Source organism: Neofelis nebulosa, chromosome 14 (genome assembly GCF_028018385.1).
Source record: "Neofelis nebulosa isolate mNeoNeb1 chromosome 14, mNeoNeb1.pri, whole genome shotgun sequence".
In the NCBI taxonomy this organism is placed as follows: Eukaryota; Metazoa; Chordata; class Mammalia; order Carnivora; family Felidae; genus Neofelis; species Neofelis nebulosa.
The window spans coordinates 17,603,974-17,621,637 of record NC_080795.1 but is presented as its reverse complement, the minus strand read 5'-3'; the positions used below and the strand labels follow the sequence as shown (position 1 = coordinate 17,621,637).

General features: G+C 33.7%; 1 protein-coding gene across 15 annotated transcripts in view; it reads right to left on the bottom strand.

Annotated features, from left to right (window-relative positions):
- Positions 1 to 17,664, bottom strand: part of CSPP1 (centrosome and spindle pole associated protein 1) — a 155,645-nt gene that overhangs the window by 40,355 nt on the left and 97,626 nt on the right. For all 15 annotated transcript variants that reach the window (XR_009253708.1, XR_009253709.1, XM_058699749.1 and 12 more), the window contains 2 exons: positions 10,765 to 10,894; positions 8,641 to 8,788 (listed from right to left, as the gene is read on the bottom strand). Coding sequence is in view for 13 of the 15 variants with exons in the window: in XM_058699749.1 (XP_058555732.1) it covers positions 8,641 to 8,788; positions 10,765 to 10,894 (278 nt within the window). In the remaining 2 variants the exon portion in view is untranslated. The remainder of the gene's footprint in view (positions 1 to 8,640; positions 8,789 to 10,764; positions 10,895 to 17,664) is intronic.

The window sequence follows — 17,664 nt, the reverse complement described above, 5'->3', positions numbered from 1 at the left end:
AACCTGGTTCATAATACACATCCCAATAAATGTCAGCTGAAGGGAAGACAGCATCAGAGAGAATGCACAGAACTTAAAGGAAGGAACTGTCAATCCAGTTCAAAGAAAGTAAGGACAGACTAAAATCCACTAAATCAGAAATCAGGACATCAGTTACTTTTGAAAATGTCACATCAATAAAGCAGTAGGAGCTAGAATTCATTTTATGGAATATGAAACAGTAAGAAGTTAGTAAGACGTGGCAGCAACAACCACAGACTACTTTTTGAATGTGTTTTATATATGATAAGTGTAAGGTCAAGGCAGAGTTTTTGTTTATTTGTGTTGAAGAATACAAGTAACCTAAGTATATTTAGATGCTAAAGGGAAGAAATGAGTAAAAAAAAATGGAAAATGCAAGAAAGAAGGGACTAACTGTAATCAGAGAAACTGACTGCAAAGAAACTGCCAAGTACCAAGAATTGGTAAGGCAAAAATTAGCTGGGTGCTCCCGCCACCATCATCAAATCATGGGATTTATCTGGATATGGAAGGTAAATGAAAATAGAAAGATGATGAGGAAGTTGAAGTAATGAATTAACAGCTGTGATCCCTAAAAAGTCACCAAATTAAACAAAAGAACTTAAATGGGAAATTAATATCTCATCATCCAATTCACTAAAACAGCATAAGATCAGACTATACAAATGAGAAGTCACTATGAGTAACAATGCGTACAGTACTCTTCGATTTTCTGTTACTAGAGTATGGATATCAAGCTCACTCCATTGAAAATGATACCCAGGGCCATGTTACCAAACTAATGAGTGCTTAGGGAATGCAATCTCATCCACAAGCCATAAATTAAGAGATAAATGTCATATAAACAAAAACTATAATAAACTCAAAAATCAATAGCATGTTTTTCTTTACTGTTGTGACTATACACAGTACTCTCAATTAGATAAGTCAATGTATTTATAAAAAAAGAAAACTGATGTCAGCAGAGTGCATAATTATTTAAGACTATCAGATTCAGCAATCATGACAAGTCCATATTGCTATTTATTAGAAAAAACTATCAATCAAATAGTCACTCCTTGTCTATCTTTCTGTGAGGTGTAAAACAAAGGTTTGAAATGAGCTAAAAATTAAAATTATACAAGGCACTTTGGTGAAGAGTATAATTTGCCAACCGCAAAGATGTCCCAAAAAATGGCCTTTATTTCAAATGTACACCATCATAGTATTTAATATAAAATTGCTAGCATTACAGAATAATTCTACAAAGAACAGAACAAAATAAAATATTACAGATTCATGATTGGGAAAATAATTCTACTATCTGAAAAATTTATTAGACCAGGGTTAAATTTTATGATAGCTACTACAGGTAAACAATACATACAGTACTTAAATTTTTTCATTCCTTATTTTATTTTATGTTTTTTATAAACCTAAACATATACTTTGAAATTAAAATTAATTTTGTTAAGTTAGTCGTTCTTTGGTGGAAAATACCAAAACACTTTAAAGAAAATGGCTGAAAATATTTCTACAGACCCAAGATTATTCAGCAATCATGACTGATACACAAACTCTTCTTTAATAAATCAATTCAGAGGGCTAAAGAAAATTTTCAACCCTGATTCAACTATTAACATATATTTCCAAATTAAAATATACATATTTACTTATAAAGATCACAGTCTCTAAGACAAATAAAAATCTAACTCGTGGTCCATAAAATAAATCTCACAAACCTAAAAATATTGAAATAACAAAAAAGTATATTCTCTAAACAAAAGAGAATATACCCTAAAAGTGACTGAAAGTTACTCAGAAAATACCCAAATATTTGGAAATTTTTAAAACTAATGTCTAAATAATCAATGGATCAAAGAAAAATTACAATTAGAAAACGGAATTGAATGAAAATGAAAAAACCACGTATCAAAATTTGTGAGATACATTTAAAGCAGTACTCAAAAGGAAATTAATAGCATTTTTAAGTGCATATATTAAAAAAGAAATCAAATCATAATCTAAGCTTCCACATTAAGAAAACAGGACAAAGAAAATTAAGTACAAAGTAAACTAAAGAAAATAGTAAAGATGAGAGCAGGTATCAATGAAACACGAAGGGAAAAACAGAAAAATCAATGAAACCAAAGCTGGTTCTATGAAAAGATCAATAAAATGGATAAACCTCCAGGCAAACTCATTAAGTAAAATAAGAATAAATAAATTACAAATATCAGGAATAAAAGAGGAACTATCACTGTAGATCCTACAGACACAGAATAATAAAATACTGTGAAAAATGTTATGCCAATAAACTAAAAAGATGAAATGGATAAATTCCTTTAATGATTCAAACCACATAAGTTCACACAAGAAGAAATAAATAAACTAAATGTCTTTATTAAATAAGTTGAATTCAGGGTGCCTGGGTGGTTCAATCAGTTAAGTGCCTGATTTCAGCTAAGGGCATAATCTCACAGTTCTTGGGTTTGAGCCCCGCATTTGGCTCTGCACTGATGGTGTGGAGCCTGCTTGGGAATCTCTCTCTGTCTTTGCCCCTCTCCCACTCATGTTTTCTCTCTCTCTCAAAAACAAATATATAAACTTTAAAAAACTAAATAATTTATTTTAAAAAATTTTAATTCATAGTTTAAAGATTCCCAACAAGAAAATTCCCAGCCCAGATGGCTTCACTGGTGAATTCTACAAACAGAAGAGGAAACTTTTCCCAATTCATATTTGTGAGGCCAGCATCATCCTGATACCAAAACCAGACAAAATTATAAGAGAAACAGACAAATATCCCTTATGTGCCTAAATGCAAAGATCCTTAACTAGCAAATCAAATTCTACAACATGTAAAAAAAAATTAAAATAACATTAAATAGGGTTTATACCAGGAGAAAGAACAGCTCACCATTTAAAAAAAAAATCAGTCAATGTAGGAGCATCTGGGTGGCTCAGTCGGTTAAGCATCTGATTACGGCTCTGGTCATAATCTTACAGTTCGCAAGTTCGAGCCCCACAACAGGCTCTGTGCTGACAGTTTGCAGCCTGGAGCCTGCTTCAGATTCTGTGTCTCCCTCTCTCTGCCCCTGACCCACCTGTTCTCTGTCTGTCTCTCTCAAAAATAAAAAATAAAACATTGACAACAAATAAAAAGAAACCAGCAATACATGATTAGAATTTTTTTTAAAAACCAATGTAACTCACCATGTATCAACAGAGTAATAAGAAAGATGAAATTATCGTTTCAAAAGATGTAGAAAAGCACCTGATAAACTTCAACATATATTCATGATGAAAACTCTGAGAAAGAAGAGAATGTTCTAAACCTGGTTTAAAAAAAAAATCTACAGAAAACCTACAGCCAAGACTGAGTGCTTTCCAAATGAAATCGAGAACAAAACAAGGATGTTGGTTCTCAAGATTTCTAAATATTGTACTGGAGTTCCTATCCACTGTAAATCAACCAAAATAACTGAAAAGTATTCATACTGGAAAGGAAGAAGTAAAACTATTTGCAGATAACTGCCCATATTAAAAAATCTCAACGTACAAAAAAACCCCTAATAAAACCGATGAGTTAAGCAAGAACATACAAAAATCAACGGTCTTTCTATACACTAGCAATGAACAAATGGATATTGAAATTTTTTAATGTTACCATTTAAAACAGCATTAAAACATATGAAATATTTACGGATACAATTTACAAAATATGTTACAAGATCTGAAAGCTGCAAAATACTGCTAAAAGAAGTTAACTAAGACTAGTAAGTGGATAAATATTCCAAATCCATGTATCAAAAGACAATATAGATGCTGGCCACCCCAAATTAATCTATAAAGTCAAGGTAATCCCAATGAAAATCTTACCACAATTTTTTTTTTATTCAGATTGACAAACAAGAGTAAAATTTATCTGAAAATGGAAGGGAAGTCAAGTTGACAAAACAATCTTGAAAAAGAAAAAGTTGGAAGAGTCACACTTCTCACTTTCAAAACCTACTACACAAAGCTACAGTAATCAAGAGAGCGTAATATGGGCATAAGGATAGATATCTAGATCAACAGAACAGATCTTAAGAGTCCATAAATAACCTTACAGTCAACTGATTTTCAACAAGAGTATTGAGGCAATACAAAATGTTATAAAACTGTAGCACAGTTCTGTGAATATAGTAAAAACTACTGAATTGTGTACTTCAAAGGGATAAGTTCTGTGTCATGGAAAATGAGATCTCAACAAAGCTATTATATATATAAAAACAATTAAGACACAGAAAGACAGAAGAACTACCAGCTTGAAGGAGACTAAAGAGACATGACAACTACATACAATATGGGATCCTGGACTAGAGGCTGGAACAGAATAAGGTAGGGGAAAATCCAAATAAAGTTAATAATTTATTTAATAGTATCGAACCCATTTTAATTTCTAGTTTTGGTCACTATACCAAGATCATGTAAGATGTTAACATTAAGGGAAACTAGGTAAAGGGCACCCTCTATATATACGAAGATCATGTAAGATGTTAACAAGGGCACCCTCTATATCTTCACAACTCTTCTCTAAGTCTTGAGTTATTTCAAAATAAAAAGTTAAAAAAAAAAACACAATGACTTATCCTACCTACTTACTAGAAAGGCTAAAATTTTAAAGAAGAACAATTACATGGGCTGATGAGGATGCAAAGCAACGAGAAACCTAGTGCTTCAAAATAGAACAACCACTTTGGAAAATGGTCTGGTTGTCTCTTATGAAATTAAATATATACTTACTATTCATCCTAGCAATTCCATTTCTGTGCATTTAACCACGAAAAATGAAAATTTATGTTCACATAAAGACTTGCAGGTGAATGTTTATAACAGTTTTATTTATAATAGCCTTAAATTGTAAACAACTCAAATATCCATCAACAGGTAAAAGGATAAACAATTGTGGTACTTCCACATAGTGCAATACCATTCAGTAATAAAAAGTAAACTACAGCCATATACAACAACAAGAATAAATCTCAAAAACATGAAGGGAAAAAAAGACACAAAAGTCAATACTATTGTGTCAGAATGCAGATCAGAGGTTGGCAAAGGTATGGGGCTGGATACTGGAAATGTTCTATATCTTGACTGTGGCAGTGGCTACTGGAATCAGTTGTCAAAACTCACTGAATAATAAAGGATAAATTTGGGGGACACTGGGTGGCTCGGTCAGTTAAGCATCCAATTTGATTTTGGCTCACATCATGATCTCACAGTTCATGAGATTGAGCCCTGTATCGGGATCTATACTGACAGCACGGAGTCTGCTTAGGATTCTCTTCTCTCTACCCCTCCCCCGCTCACAAGGGCCCATACGCTCTTACTCTCTCTCAAAAACAAATAAATAAAACTTTTTTTTTTAAAGGGTATATTGGGGCACCTGGGTGGCTCAGTAGGTTAAGCATCCGACTTCAGCTCAGGTCATGATCTCATGGTTCCTGAGTTCGAGCCCTGGGTCGGGCTCTGTGCTGTCAGCTAAGAGCCTGGAGCTTGCTTCGGATTCTGTGTGTCTCTCTCTTTGCCCCTCCCCCACTCATGCTCTTTCTCTGTCTCTCAAAACTAAATAAATGTTAAAAAAAATTTTTTAAAAAGGGTGTATTTTGTCTTATGCAAATTGTGTCTTAATAATCAACATAAAAACAAACATAAATCTAACTGGCTCAAATACAATACATAAACACAAATACTTAAATATATGTAAAGAAACATTTACTCTCACTACTAATCAGTTAGAAGTAGGAGATACTTTCACTATCTTTCAAATTGGTTAAGTGGTTTTTTTTTAATTGGGTTTTTTTTTTTTTTTGTGTAGTTTTTAAAGAATTTAATATGTGTGGGAATGCAAGCTGGTGCAGCCACTCTGGAAAACAGTATGGAGGTTCCTCAAAAAACTAAAAATAGAACTACCCTACGACCCAGCAATTGCACTACTAGGCATTTATCCAAGGGATACAAGTATGCTGTTTCAAAAGGATACATGCACCCCCATGTTTATAGCAGCACTATCAACAATAGCCAAAGTATGGAGAGAGCCCAAATGTCCATCGATGGATGAATGGATAAAGAAGATGTGGTATATACATACAACGGAGTATTACTCAGCAATCAAAAAGAATGAAATCTTGCCATTTGCAACTACATGGATGCAACTGGAGGGTATTATGCTAAGTGAAATTAGAGAAAGACAAAAATCATATGACTTCACTCATATGAGGACTTTAAGAGACAAAACAGATTAACATAAGGGAAAGGAAACAAAAATAATATAAAAACAAGGAGGGGGACAAAACAGAAGAGACTCATAAATATGGAGAACAAACTGAGGGTTACGGGAGGGGTTATGGGAGGGGGGATAGGATAAATGGGTAAGGGGCACTAAGAAATCTACTCCTGAAATCATTGTTGCACTATACGCTAACTAATTTAGATGTAAATTTAAAAAAATAAAAAATAAAATTAAAAAAAAAATTTAACGTGATACTCATGTAACATCATCATAATCGGGATACAGAACTGTTTCATCACCCCAAAATACTCCAACATGGTATCTCTTTAGAGTTACTCCCTATCCCCAACCATTTTGTCATTTTGAGAATATACATGTATGTCACCATTAGAAAGGGGCTATTTTCACTTAGCATAATTTCTTTGAAGACTCTTCCAAGTTATTATGTGCATCAATAGTTCATTCTTTTAATTCCTGAGTAGCATCCCACTGTATAAATGTACCACATTTTGTTTATTCATTCATCCACTGAAAGACATTAGAACAGTGTGGTTTTTTTTATAGGAACTTGAAAAAAGAACTTTAATGAATAAAGAACTTAGAAAGGAAACAGATTTTAAGTGTCATACAAATAATAAAAATGAGAGATATTTACTTAAAAAGGGTTGCTATTATTCTACTTGTACGGGTAATAGATTTTAATATTTATTAATAACAATTCCCCTTATAAAGAGATCAAAGATCTTCCCTAGAGAGCTAAGACAAGGACGAACATTAAATTTCTTTCTTTGTAATAAAAGATCAAAGATAAAACAGGAGTAACTAGAAAAGCCAGCAACCAAATTAAAATTAGGAAACAAAGTACAGAGGATACATGGTCTTGGTCATCATCACATGGCAAAACACAGATCTTTACTACATATTTCAAATATAATAGAAACCACCCAAACAGCATCAGAATGTGACATAACTGGGGCATCTGGGTGGCTGGGTCAGTTAAGTGTCGGACTCAATTTCAGCTCAGTCATAATCTCACTGTTATGGGTTCAAGCCCTGCATCGGGCTCTGCACTGACCACGCAGAGCCTGCTTGGGATTCTCTCTCTCCCTCTCTCTGCCCCTCCCCTGCTCATGCATGCACTTGCGCTCGCTCTCTCTCTCTCTCTCTCTCAAAAATTAAAAAAAGAAGAAGAATGTGACCTAACTGAGAAGTAAACTTTTATTTATTAAACCTTAAACTTCAAGCCTCTGAGAAATAGGGGTTGTTTCTTATAGCACTTTTTGTTAAATGCCTGGACTAATACCTGTACTTTAAAAGGAAATGTTATAGCACTATCCTTAAATGAAAAACCAGTGTTTTTCCAATATATATTCAAATAAACATTTAACTTTTAAAATAAGAAATGTTTATCTATATATCACCTAAAATTATCTCATCTATAAAAAAGAGTTAAGAGTTCCAGTCTTCAAAACTATGAGAAAAGAGTTATCGTAGTAATTTAAGTGGACCTCAAATACTTTTTTTTAAAAGCCATCTTTAACAAAGAAGCAAATCATAATATTTAAGAACTCTTAATAACTCATATCCAAAAAGTATTCTGACTACATCCCTCAACTATCACTAAAATTAATGTATAGTGCCTAAAGAACAACATGAAATCTATATTTTTACCATTTAATGGGTTTCTATTATTCATTTCTAATTTCTAATGAAACAATTTTCAAAAAATCCATCTTTGTCTACTTTTATTCATATCTAAAAGTTAATAGAGACCATCCTAATATATATAACAAGTTGTATAAGGCCTCTTTTGCTAAGTGCCTTGTGTGGTTTCTAGATCAAACATTTTTGAGGGTACATAATTGAAAGACACATCGACATGATTTTACAACCTGCCAGAAAGTTTCTGAGATCAGGTCTTTATTTACCAACAGAGTCCTTGCACTATGCAGGTATATGGCTATATATGAAACACCACATCCCACAACTATTTCAGATCACCTATTTTAAATATGTTTTACTAGTTTAAAAAATTTTTAATAAGGGGTTTTTCTTACTAGGATTTTTTTTAAATCTAATTACTAGGTTGGGTTAAAACTTACCAATTAACATGAGCTTTTCTCTGCAACTGAGTTAGCACTAGAGGATGAAAAATGTGTAACAAAGTTAAATAGTACTCTAAAGAAAAAAGACCCTCCAAACTGCTATTACATTTATTGCAAAATACTTCTTTTGTATTAAGCAACAAAAAAAAGAGACCTTGCCTTTGAGGCTTTGATTCCCATTTCTACTCCCCATTCTTTTAAAAATTTAAAAACAGTTCAGTTTCTTTTAGAAACAACAGATCAATGAAAGCAACATACTTATCAGATTGCCTTTTGCATCTCTCAGAGGAGCACCACCTCCACCTTTCCCCCAGGGGTTGTAACTTCTCATTTCAGCTTCTAATTTAGCTTCATATTCTTCTTTTTCTTCACGTTCTCTCTTTCTTCTTTCTTCTCTTTCCCGAATCTTGATAATATGAAGGGATATTTATAAGTGCTGACAAGCACTCTGATATAAAAAGTTTAGTTTTAATATCAGTTTTTATTTTTCTTATTAGAGAAAAAACCTTGGGAAAAAAAATTTTACAGTCTATTTCACTATAAAATTTAAAATCATAAATCAATGGAATACTCAATTTAAAAACACTTCCTTGGCTACAATGAATAGCGGCTGGTCCCTCATATCATGCCATGAGTACTTTCCAGCCACTGATGCCAGTTGAGACTGAACCAATTCCTCCTTCCCACCCCCAACTTCTACCTGAGCCACTCCCTCCCTAACATCACCAGTTGCTTGAGGACCAACAGGATCTCCCTACTTTCCTTTTCCATTTATCTTTTCATGGGACCTGGCCAGCCACAAACTAGTCCCCACACCTCACTAGACTTTTCTACCCTGGGCAAACTCCATTCTCAGAATTCAAAGAGGTTGGAGAATTCTGGGCTACTTTAAGTACAACTTTATGAAAGCAAACAAAATAGGCTTCTCATCATCAAGTATAAGCATAGGATTGGGTCTCTAGAGACATTTCGATAGGCAATGAACAAGTATCCACATTTTGGGAAGTTACTTTTAAAAACATAACCACATACATAGAAAATTTAAGCACCCATTCCAGCAAAGCCATGGAAGTCATCACATGCATGAAATAAAATTCTAGAATTAGGAAATCTAGTTTTGTCAGTGGTGTTCAGTCTTCTATTTGTAGAAACCTACCATCCAAAAATTAAAGTAATTCTCTAATTAAGAAAAATCCATTTTCGGGGCGCCTGGGTGGCGCAGTCGGTTAAGCGTCCGACTTCAGCCAGGTCACGATCTCGCAGTCCCTGAGTTCGAGCCCCGCGTCAGGCTCTGGGCTGATGGCTCGGAGCCTGGAGCCTGTTTCCGATTCTGTGTCTCCCTCTCTCTCTGACCCTCCCCCGTTCATGCTCTGTCTCTCTCTGTCCCAAAAATAAATAAAAAACGTTGAAAAAAAAAATTTAAAAAAAAAAAAGAAAAATCCATTTTCAAGGAGGTTGCCCATATAAAAACTGAACAAAAGGAGCTTTAGAAGAAATCCAAGTAGAACTTTATAGAAAAGTACCTAAGGTGGGCATATACCTACCAAGAATTCCAGGATCCTCTCTGAGATATATGGATATTCCCCAAAAAACCCCAAACATTTGATACAATTACTTTTAAGTAAGCTCTCTTCAAATATAACAAACTACAACAGAACCCATTATCCTTTTCCCTAAAAGTGTTCTACTCTTTTTCTCTTAATTCATATTCATAGCCTCATTATTCATGTAGATTACAACATACAAAATCATCTTCAAGCCATTTCTTCTTTCTCATTCCCTATATCTAAGTACTATCAATAAATCCCAGAGTTGTCTTCTGGATATTCTATCTTCCCTGTCTGGTTCAGAGCCTCATTACCTCCTATCTGGACTGCCTCAATAGTTTTAAGGTTTCTCCACCACATCTCTTTCTTTCTCAATCATACACATCACAACTAACTATCCTCCTAAAACTTTTAAACTATTCCTTTTACTCTCTGGCTTAAAATTTCCTCCTTTAGGCTATCCATAATAGGATGAAATTGAAAACTTATTAGCTAAACTTCACAATCCAGCACAATCTGACACTTCAGATCCTTCTCCCACATCAATTCTATTTCCTGAGTATGCCAAGAATTTAAAATCTATTCACTGTATAACATACAGCTCAAATATCAACAACACATGAAGTCTTCTTAATCACCAGGCAATTATCCTTATCCTATGTTTCCAAAAGCATTCTAATCTATCTGCATCAAAAATTTATCATATTGAATTATAAAGGACTGGTATTGTTTTCTCCTGTGCCACAAAGAGTTCTAAGGGACCACTGTGCTAACATATAAGATGTTCAACATTAAATGTATCAATGAACAAATGCATGAATGAATAAATGAATACCTGTTGCTGCAAAGCTTCTTGGTAAGACTGAAGTGACTGTTTTGAAGGCTTTGGTTTATCTTCAAAAATTAATCCTGAATTTATTCCTCGATCACTTGTGATTTTCAGTTCGTTCTGTCCAATCATATTCCTACATCAAGTACACAACAATTTGTATCCATTTATGACAAAGCAAGAATACAACACTCCTTTGAAACAGCATAGCATTTAAGTAGATTTAAAAATAGGGGAAGATATTTCTCTGTAGGTCAAAGAGAAATCCTTAAGTAAATGTTCCCTTACTAAGCTCTCTCCACTCTCTCTGTTTTCACAATTAATGAAACTTTTACATTTATTAGATTTCTTGACCTATGTGGCAGTTACATGGGGGTAAAATCCGTGTGATAAGTCATCAAGTGGTATACGTATGACTTAGGCACTTTTCTGAATGCAGGGAAATAATACAGAATTCCCTGAATATCATAAGAATGTACTTAATAAATGTATACCAACTTCTTAGCCATCTCAAAAATAAAACAATAAAATCACAGTAAAAAGTCTGTCTCAAATAAAATTTATATTTTTGAAAAATTTGCAATGAATCAAAAAAGGAAAAACTTAAAACATATTATGGTTACAGAAATCTCAAGCAATAAAGTGTTATTTGTCTTAAACATAGGAATGTAGCCACTTTGAAGAAAATAATACATTTTAAAAATCTGAATTACAAAAGATAAACTCAAATATTAGTTTTATTATAAAATTATAACTATGAAAAAGAGACTACGAAAGGCTTATCTCCAAAAACAGTATCACGTCTTTAAATAAGAGTTCCTTTTGTGTATCTAATTTATCCAATTTATTTATAATCTTTTATGAAGATAAACAGGTATGTTTATGTATACTGTCACACTGCATCCTGAGAGGATAAAAGGACAGATGAGAAGATCCAGAGCAAATGATTCCTAACAGAACTTCTACTTTGTGGGGGCTCTGTATGTGCAAATGAAGAAGGCTAAAGGGGCTTATTTGAGTAAAACCATTCTCTCAAAACAAAATAGCTACAAATTATATAGCGAATTGATTCACTCATTATCTATTTCACTCCTTTTTCTTCCTGTCTTTTACCATTCACTCAAGGACCCAAATTCTTGGCCTTTATCAATTTCCCCATGGCCCAAAGATGAGAGGGTTTAGAGATACACAGTCAGATTGGGATGGGAGCAAGGAGAGAAGTGGTAAGAGGGTGGTAGTCAAAAAATAACACTATTTTTGAGGTATGTTGTAGCATACATTAGGATTTCCTAACTTTCTATGGCTGAATAATATTTCACTTATACGGATATAACACATTTTGTTTACCCATTTATCAGCTGATGGACATTTGAATTGTTTATACTTAAAGTATTATGAACAATACTGTTATGAACATTCACATATGAGTCTTGGTGTGTATATATATTTTCATTCCTCTTAAGTATATACCAAGTGTTGTATGGTAAGCTATGTTTAGCTTTTTAAGGTAACTGCCATTTCCTCCAACTGCTTTTTATATATACTGATTTTGTACTCAGCAATGCTGCTAAAACTATTAAAATTCTAACATTTTATGTGTATGTTCTTTTGCAAATAACATTTTGTTTGCTCTCTTCCTTCCTAATACTCATACCTATCTTTCTTCCTTTTTTATTTTTGATCTTGCTGCAATTATTGGGCCCTAAAAAATGTGGTCATATTGCCAATTTCAAAAAGAATGTTTTACATGTATCACCATTAAGTAAAGTATATGATATAGGTCTTTCATGTTTACACGTTCTCAGGTTAAGTAGGCTCTTCTCTAACATATTCTGTTAAGTTTTCAATCGCTAATGGATATTGATGTTTATTACTTCTTTCTCTGTAACTACTGAGATGGTAATATAGCTTTCTTCTTTATTATACCAATATAGTACATTATAATACTGATTTTACAATATTGACATCTAACACCAATTAGCATTTAGTATATGTCAGACACTTTTTTAGACACCTTACATATTTTAATTCATTCAATCCTCAGAATAAACCTATGAGTTGATACCATTATTATCCCACTTAATAAACAGGGAATAGAAGTTAAGCAACATGCCTCCAGCTGAATAGAAAAACCAGGATTCATACCAAGACACTCTGCCTCCACAGTCCACACTCTTAGTTGAGGTGTACTACTACATTTATGCATCCTATTTTCCAGAAAATTCCAATTTAGAATTCAATATCCCTTTTTACATTATGAGGTTCAGTTTTAGGATGGCTGTATCTATCTTTATGATTGAAATTAGCTGGAAATTTCCAATTGTCATTATGACCTTGTTGGGTTTCATATCAAGATTATGACATTCTCATAATCACAGCTGTGGAGTACTCCCTCCTCTTCTGTACTCTGTATTATTTTGTGTAAGTTTGAGGGAAGATTTGAAACTTATGACCTAATTTCTTTTTTTTTTTTTAATTTTTTTTTTGATGTTTATTTTTGAGAGAGACAGACAGAGACAGAGCATGAGCAGGGGAGGAGCAGAGAGAGGGAGACATAGAATCTGAAGCAGGCTCCAGGCTCTGAGCTGTTAGCACAGAGCCCAACGCAGGGTGCGAACCCACGAACCGCGAGATCATGACCCGAGTCGAAGATGGACGCTTAACTGACTGAGCCCACCCAGGCACCCCTTATGACCTAATTTCTAAAAAAGTTTTTATATTATTCAAGTTTTCTATTTCTTTTTGAGTCTATTTTATTAAGTTAAATTTTAAGAGGAATCTTTCTTCTTCACTTAAATTTCCATATTCATTGGCATAAAACTACGCATAATATACCCTTACTATCATTTTAACTCCAACTACAGTGACAATTTTTCATTCCCAGTATTTATTTATGCCTCCTCATTTTTTTCTTGATCAACTTCAGTAAAACCTTGTCTTTTATTAATCTTTTTATTCTTCTACAACCCTACTGCTTGTTTTCTGCCTTATCAAGCTATCACTTATATAAAGAAATAATATAGTCTCACACTAGGATTCTGTTTGTCTACTTTAATCTGAAGTTCTTTAAAATTTTGCTTTATATATTTTGAGACCTTATTTTTAGGTGCATAAAATTTTGTGTTGCCTTTATGCTGCTAAAATGAACCTTTATTCTTTATAAAAGAATTATTTTGATCTTGAAGCTTTATGACTAAAAAATCCATTTTATCTGATGTTAATATAGTAAACAAAATTTATTTCATATTCTCTTAGTGTATTTGTACCCTTTTACTTTCATATCATATTTAAATATATGTAATACGGGTAACCCCTGGATTTTGCTTTCGCATCTAGTATGACAAGCTTTCTCATTGAAACAGATATAGATACTTAAAAATTTACTAATATCAAATTAAAATTTTCCATTTAATTTGGACTTATAATCAGGTTAAACAGGCTTGCTCCTTAAACCTTTCTATATCTCATTTTGTTCTTTTTGCCTTTTTAATTTTTTCCCTTTAGTACATTAGTAAGTTGTGCCTTTTATCTCAATACTTTTTAATTTTTTTTTTAATGTTTATTTATTCTTGAAAGAGAGACAGCACGCGAGCGGGGGAGGGGCAGAGAGAGACAGAATCGGAAGCAGGCTCCAGGTTCTAAGCGGTCAGCACAGAGCCCAACGCAGGGCTTGAACCCATGAGCAGTGAGATCATGACCTGAAGTTGGATGTGTAACTGACTGAGCCACCCACGCATCCCTTATCACAATACTTTTCATGCTTACCCTAAAAATATAACATCCATACTTACCAAAGACTAAAGCTAATCAAAATATTTACCATCCTCCCAAATGATACAAAGATTTTAAAACACATTAATCCTATTTAGCCCCTTCCATATTATATGCTATTCCTATTAATTATTCTTAATTTTACTTACCCTTAAATCCAAAATAATTTTACATAAATATTTAATTCCACCTACTTATTTACCACCTTTCTTCCTTTCCACTCCTTTATGAAACTCAGACCTTTCTCATTGCAACCTCCTTCCTTCTGCATTTAGAATTTCATTTACTAAGGGTCTGCTAATGGTAAATTTAGTGGTTCCTCTTAAAATATTTTTATTTCATTTTCATTAATGAAAAATAACTTTGCTGAGTATACAACTGTCTCAACACATTGACAGTATCTTTATCTTCTGAATAGCTTTCTAGAGTTCCTTTGAAAGAAAGGTCTTTTCTCTCTGGCTGATTTCACGTTCCTCTGTATTTTATATTCTCAAGTTTTACTACAATTGTCTTTTATCTAGCCTGTTTGCAAGGTGTTAGGATTCCAGAATGTATAGGTTAAAAAATTAGAAAATGTTAAGATATCATCTCTTCAAATATTTTTGTCCCACTCTCTCTAGAATTCCAATTTCATAGTTAGTCCTTTTTAGTTCCATAATTTTTATCCTTTTTTTTTTTCATATTTTCCATGTCTTTTTCTCCCTGTTCTGAATGATTTTGTATCTACTAGTTCAGAGGTTTTCAAATTTTAGAGGACAACATGGGGTGCCTGGGTGGCTCAGTCAGTTAAGTGTCCAATATCAGTATAGGTCACACACAGTTCATGGGTTCATGAGTTTGAGCCCCACATAGGGCTCTCTGCTGTCTGTGAGGAGCCCACTTTGGATCCTCTCTCCCTCTCTCTCTCTGCATCTCCCCTGCTCACTCGCTCTCTCTCAAAAATAAACATTAAAAAAATTTTTTTAGTGTACAAAAGAATCATCTGGAAAGCTTGTTGAAACACAAGGTGTCAGCCCCTCTACAGAATTTTCATTCACAGGGAGGGTAAGGGCCTGAGAGTTTGCCCTATGATTTTGCTACTCTGGGAGCCACATTTTGAAAACTGTTCTAGTTCATTAATTCTCACTTTAGATATGTGACATATGCTATTAAGGTCCGTCCATTAAGTTAATATTCTCAATCATTTAAAAATTTTTCTAAAATACATAGCTGCATTTAAACTCTGACTGGTCATTCTTCATAAGTTTATTATGCCCTGATATAAACATGACCAATATGACTATTTTACATTTTGTCTAATAATTCCTAATCTGAGGTCCTTATCTGTCTGTTTTTGCAAGCCTATCCCCACTCATGGTTTAGTTCCTTGTATATTTTGTGATTTTTGTTTTTTAATATTTATTTATTTTTAAGAGAGAGAGACAGAGCACAAGAGGTAGAGGGACAGAGAGAGAGGGAGACACAGAATCCAAAGCAGGTTAAAGGCTCTGAGCTGTCAGTGCAGAGCCCAATGAGAGGCTCAAACCCATGAACTGTGAGATCATGACCTGAGCCAAAGTTGGATGCTTAACAGACTTAGCCACCCAGGCGACCCTATTTGGTGATTTTTAAATGTGAACTTCATATTTTCCATGGAAAAGTATTTAAATTACTTTTTAAATTACTATTTAAAGTACCAATTACTTTAAATTCCTGTTCATTGAGAGCAGGAATTTCGGGAATTTCCCTTATGTTACTCGGACTCCAGCACCTTCATTAATAATCTCTGTACTTTTTTCCTTCCTTCATTAATCCAATTTCTATCATCCTCCCTTAATTCTATCATCAATTTTTCAATAATTCTGCTTAAAGAACGACATTGCTTTCATGTTTCAAGAAATCAATTTTTTAAAGTTATCAACAAAAGAAGCACAAAGAACAAAGATAAACAGCATTCCAAAAACAAAAATAAGAAAAACACATAAACTTAGACGCTTTTTTCCTCTTTTCACGAAGTCATTATAGATTTTACCGATGGTATTTATGGCTTAAGACTAGGAGATTCTCTAAAACCCTGCCATGTTTATGGGACCTGGGATGGACACTGCCAAAAATGGTTTTGAGAAGTGAATAAAGTTGAAGCAGTGATTCCCTAGCAATTGAAGACTCCTGTTCTTCTCCTTCTTTTTCCCCCCTCTTTCTCTGGTGATCCAGAGCTCTTACTACTTAGAAATCACCCAGACCAGGGGTGCCTTGGTGGCTCAGTCGGTTAAGTGTCGGACTTTGGCTCAGGTCATGATCTCGCATTTCAGGAGTCCGAGCCCCCTGTTGGGCTCTGTGCTGACAGCTCAGAGCCTAGAGACTGTTTCAGATTCTCTCACTCTCTCTCGCTCTCTCTCTCACTCTCTCTTTCCCTCCCTCCCCACTCATGCTCAGTCTCTCTCTCTTAAAAATAAACATTAAAAAAAAATTTTTTTTAATCTTAAAAAAATCATTCAGACCATAAGGTGTACCATTTAGACAATGTAGTTAAATTTATTGTCACATAAGAAATGAGCATGACAAAGTGGTTATTGAGGACAATGCCAATATCAGAACTGGAGGAGTGGATAACACTGTCAAAGTCACAGGAGATAATTTGGCCTGCAGCGTAGCCATGGATACCTACCAACGGTTTTATCTCATCATCTTTGGGAAGGGAGTCCTATCATAGTTAATTTGAGAATTTGATTAAAAGATATCCACATTTATTGCAGAAACATATATACACAAAATTTAAGCATTCAATATTTCAATAGATTTGTAGCCGCTCTGAAACCTTCATAGCGTAAGAAATTCCAAAGATCTTTTTCAACTCTAAAGTTCTTTAACATGGTCCTTAATAGACCTTGCTCAACAAAAAGATAGTCCTTTTGTAGGTGGCAAATTTTGGTTCACAAAATAAATATATTTATAAAATAATTACAATTTCTGCTGTAATCACAAATCATTACAGTGTAAATGTGACTAGTTTCCTAAACTGTAGCAAAGAGTTGAGGCTTTGAAGCCAAACAAAGCTATTTCAGTCTCCACCTAAACTGCTTATTGACTGAGGACTTAGGGAAGTCATGTTATAATTTTTTTTTAATGTTTATTTATTTTTGAGAGAGAGAGAGA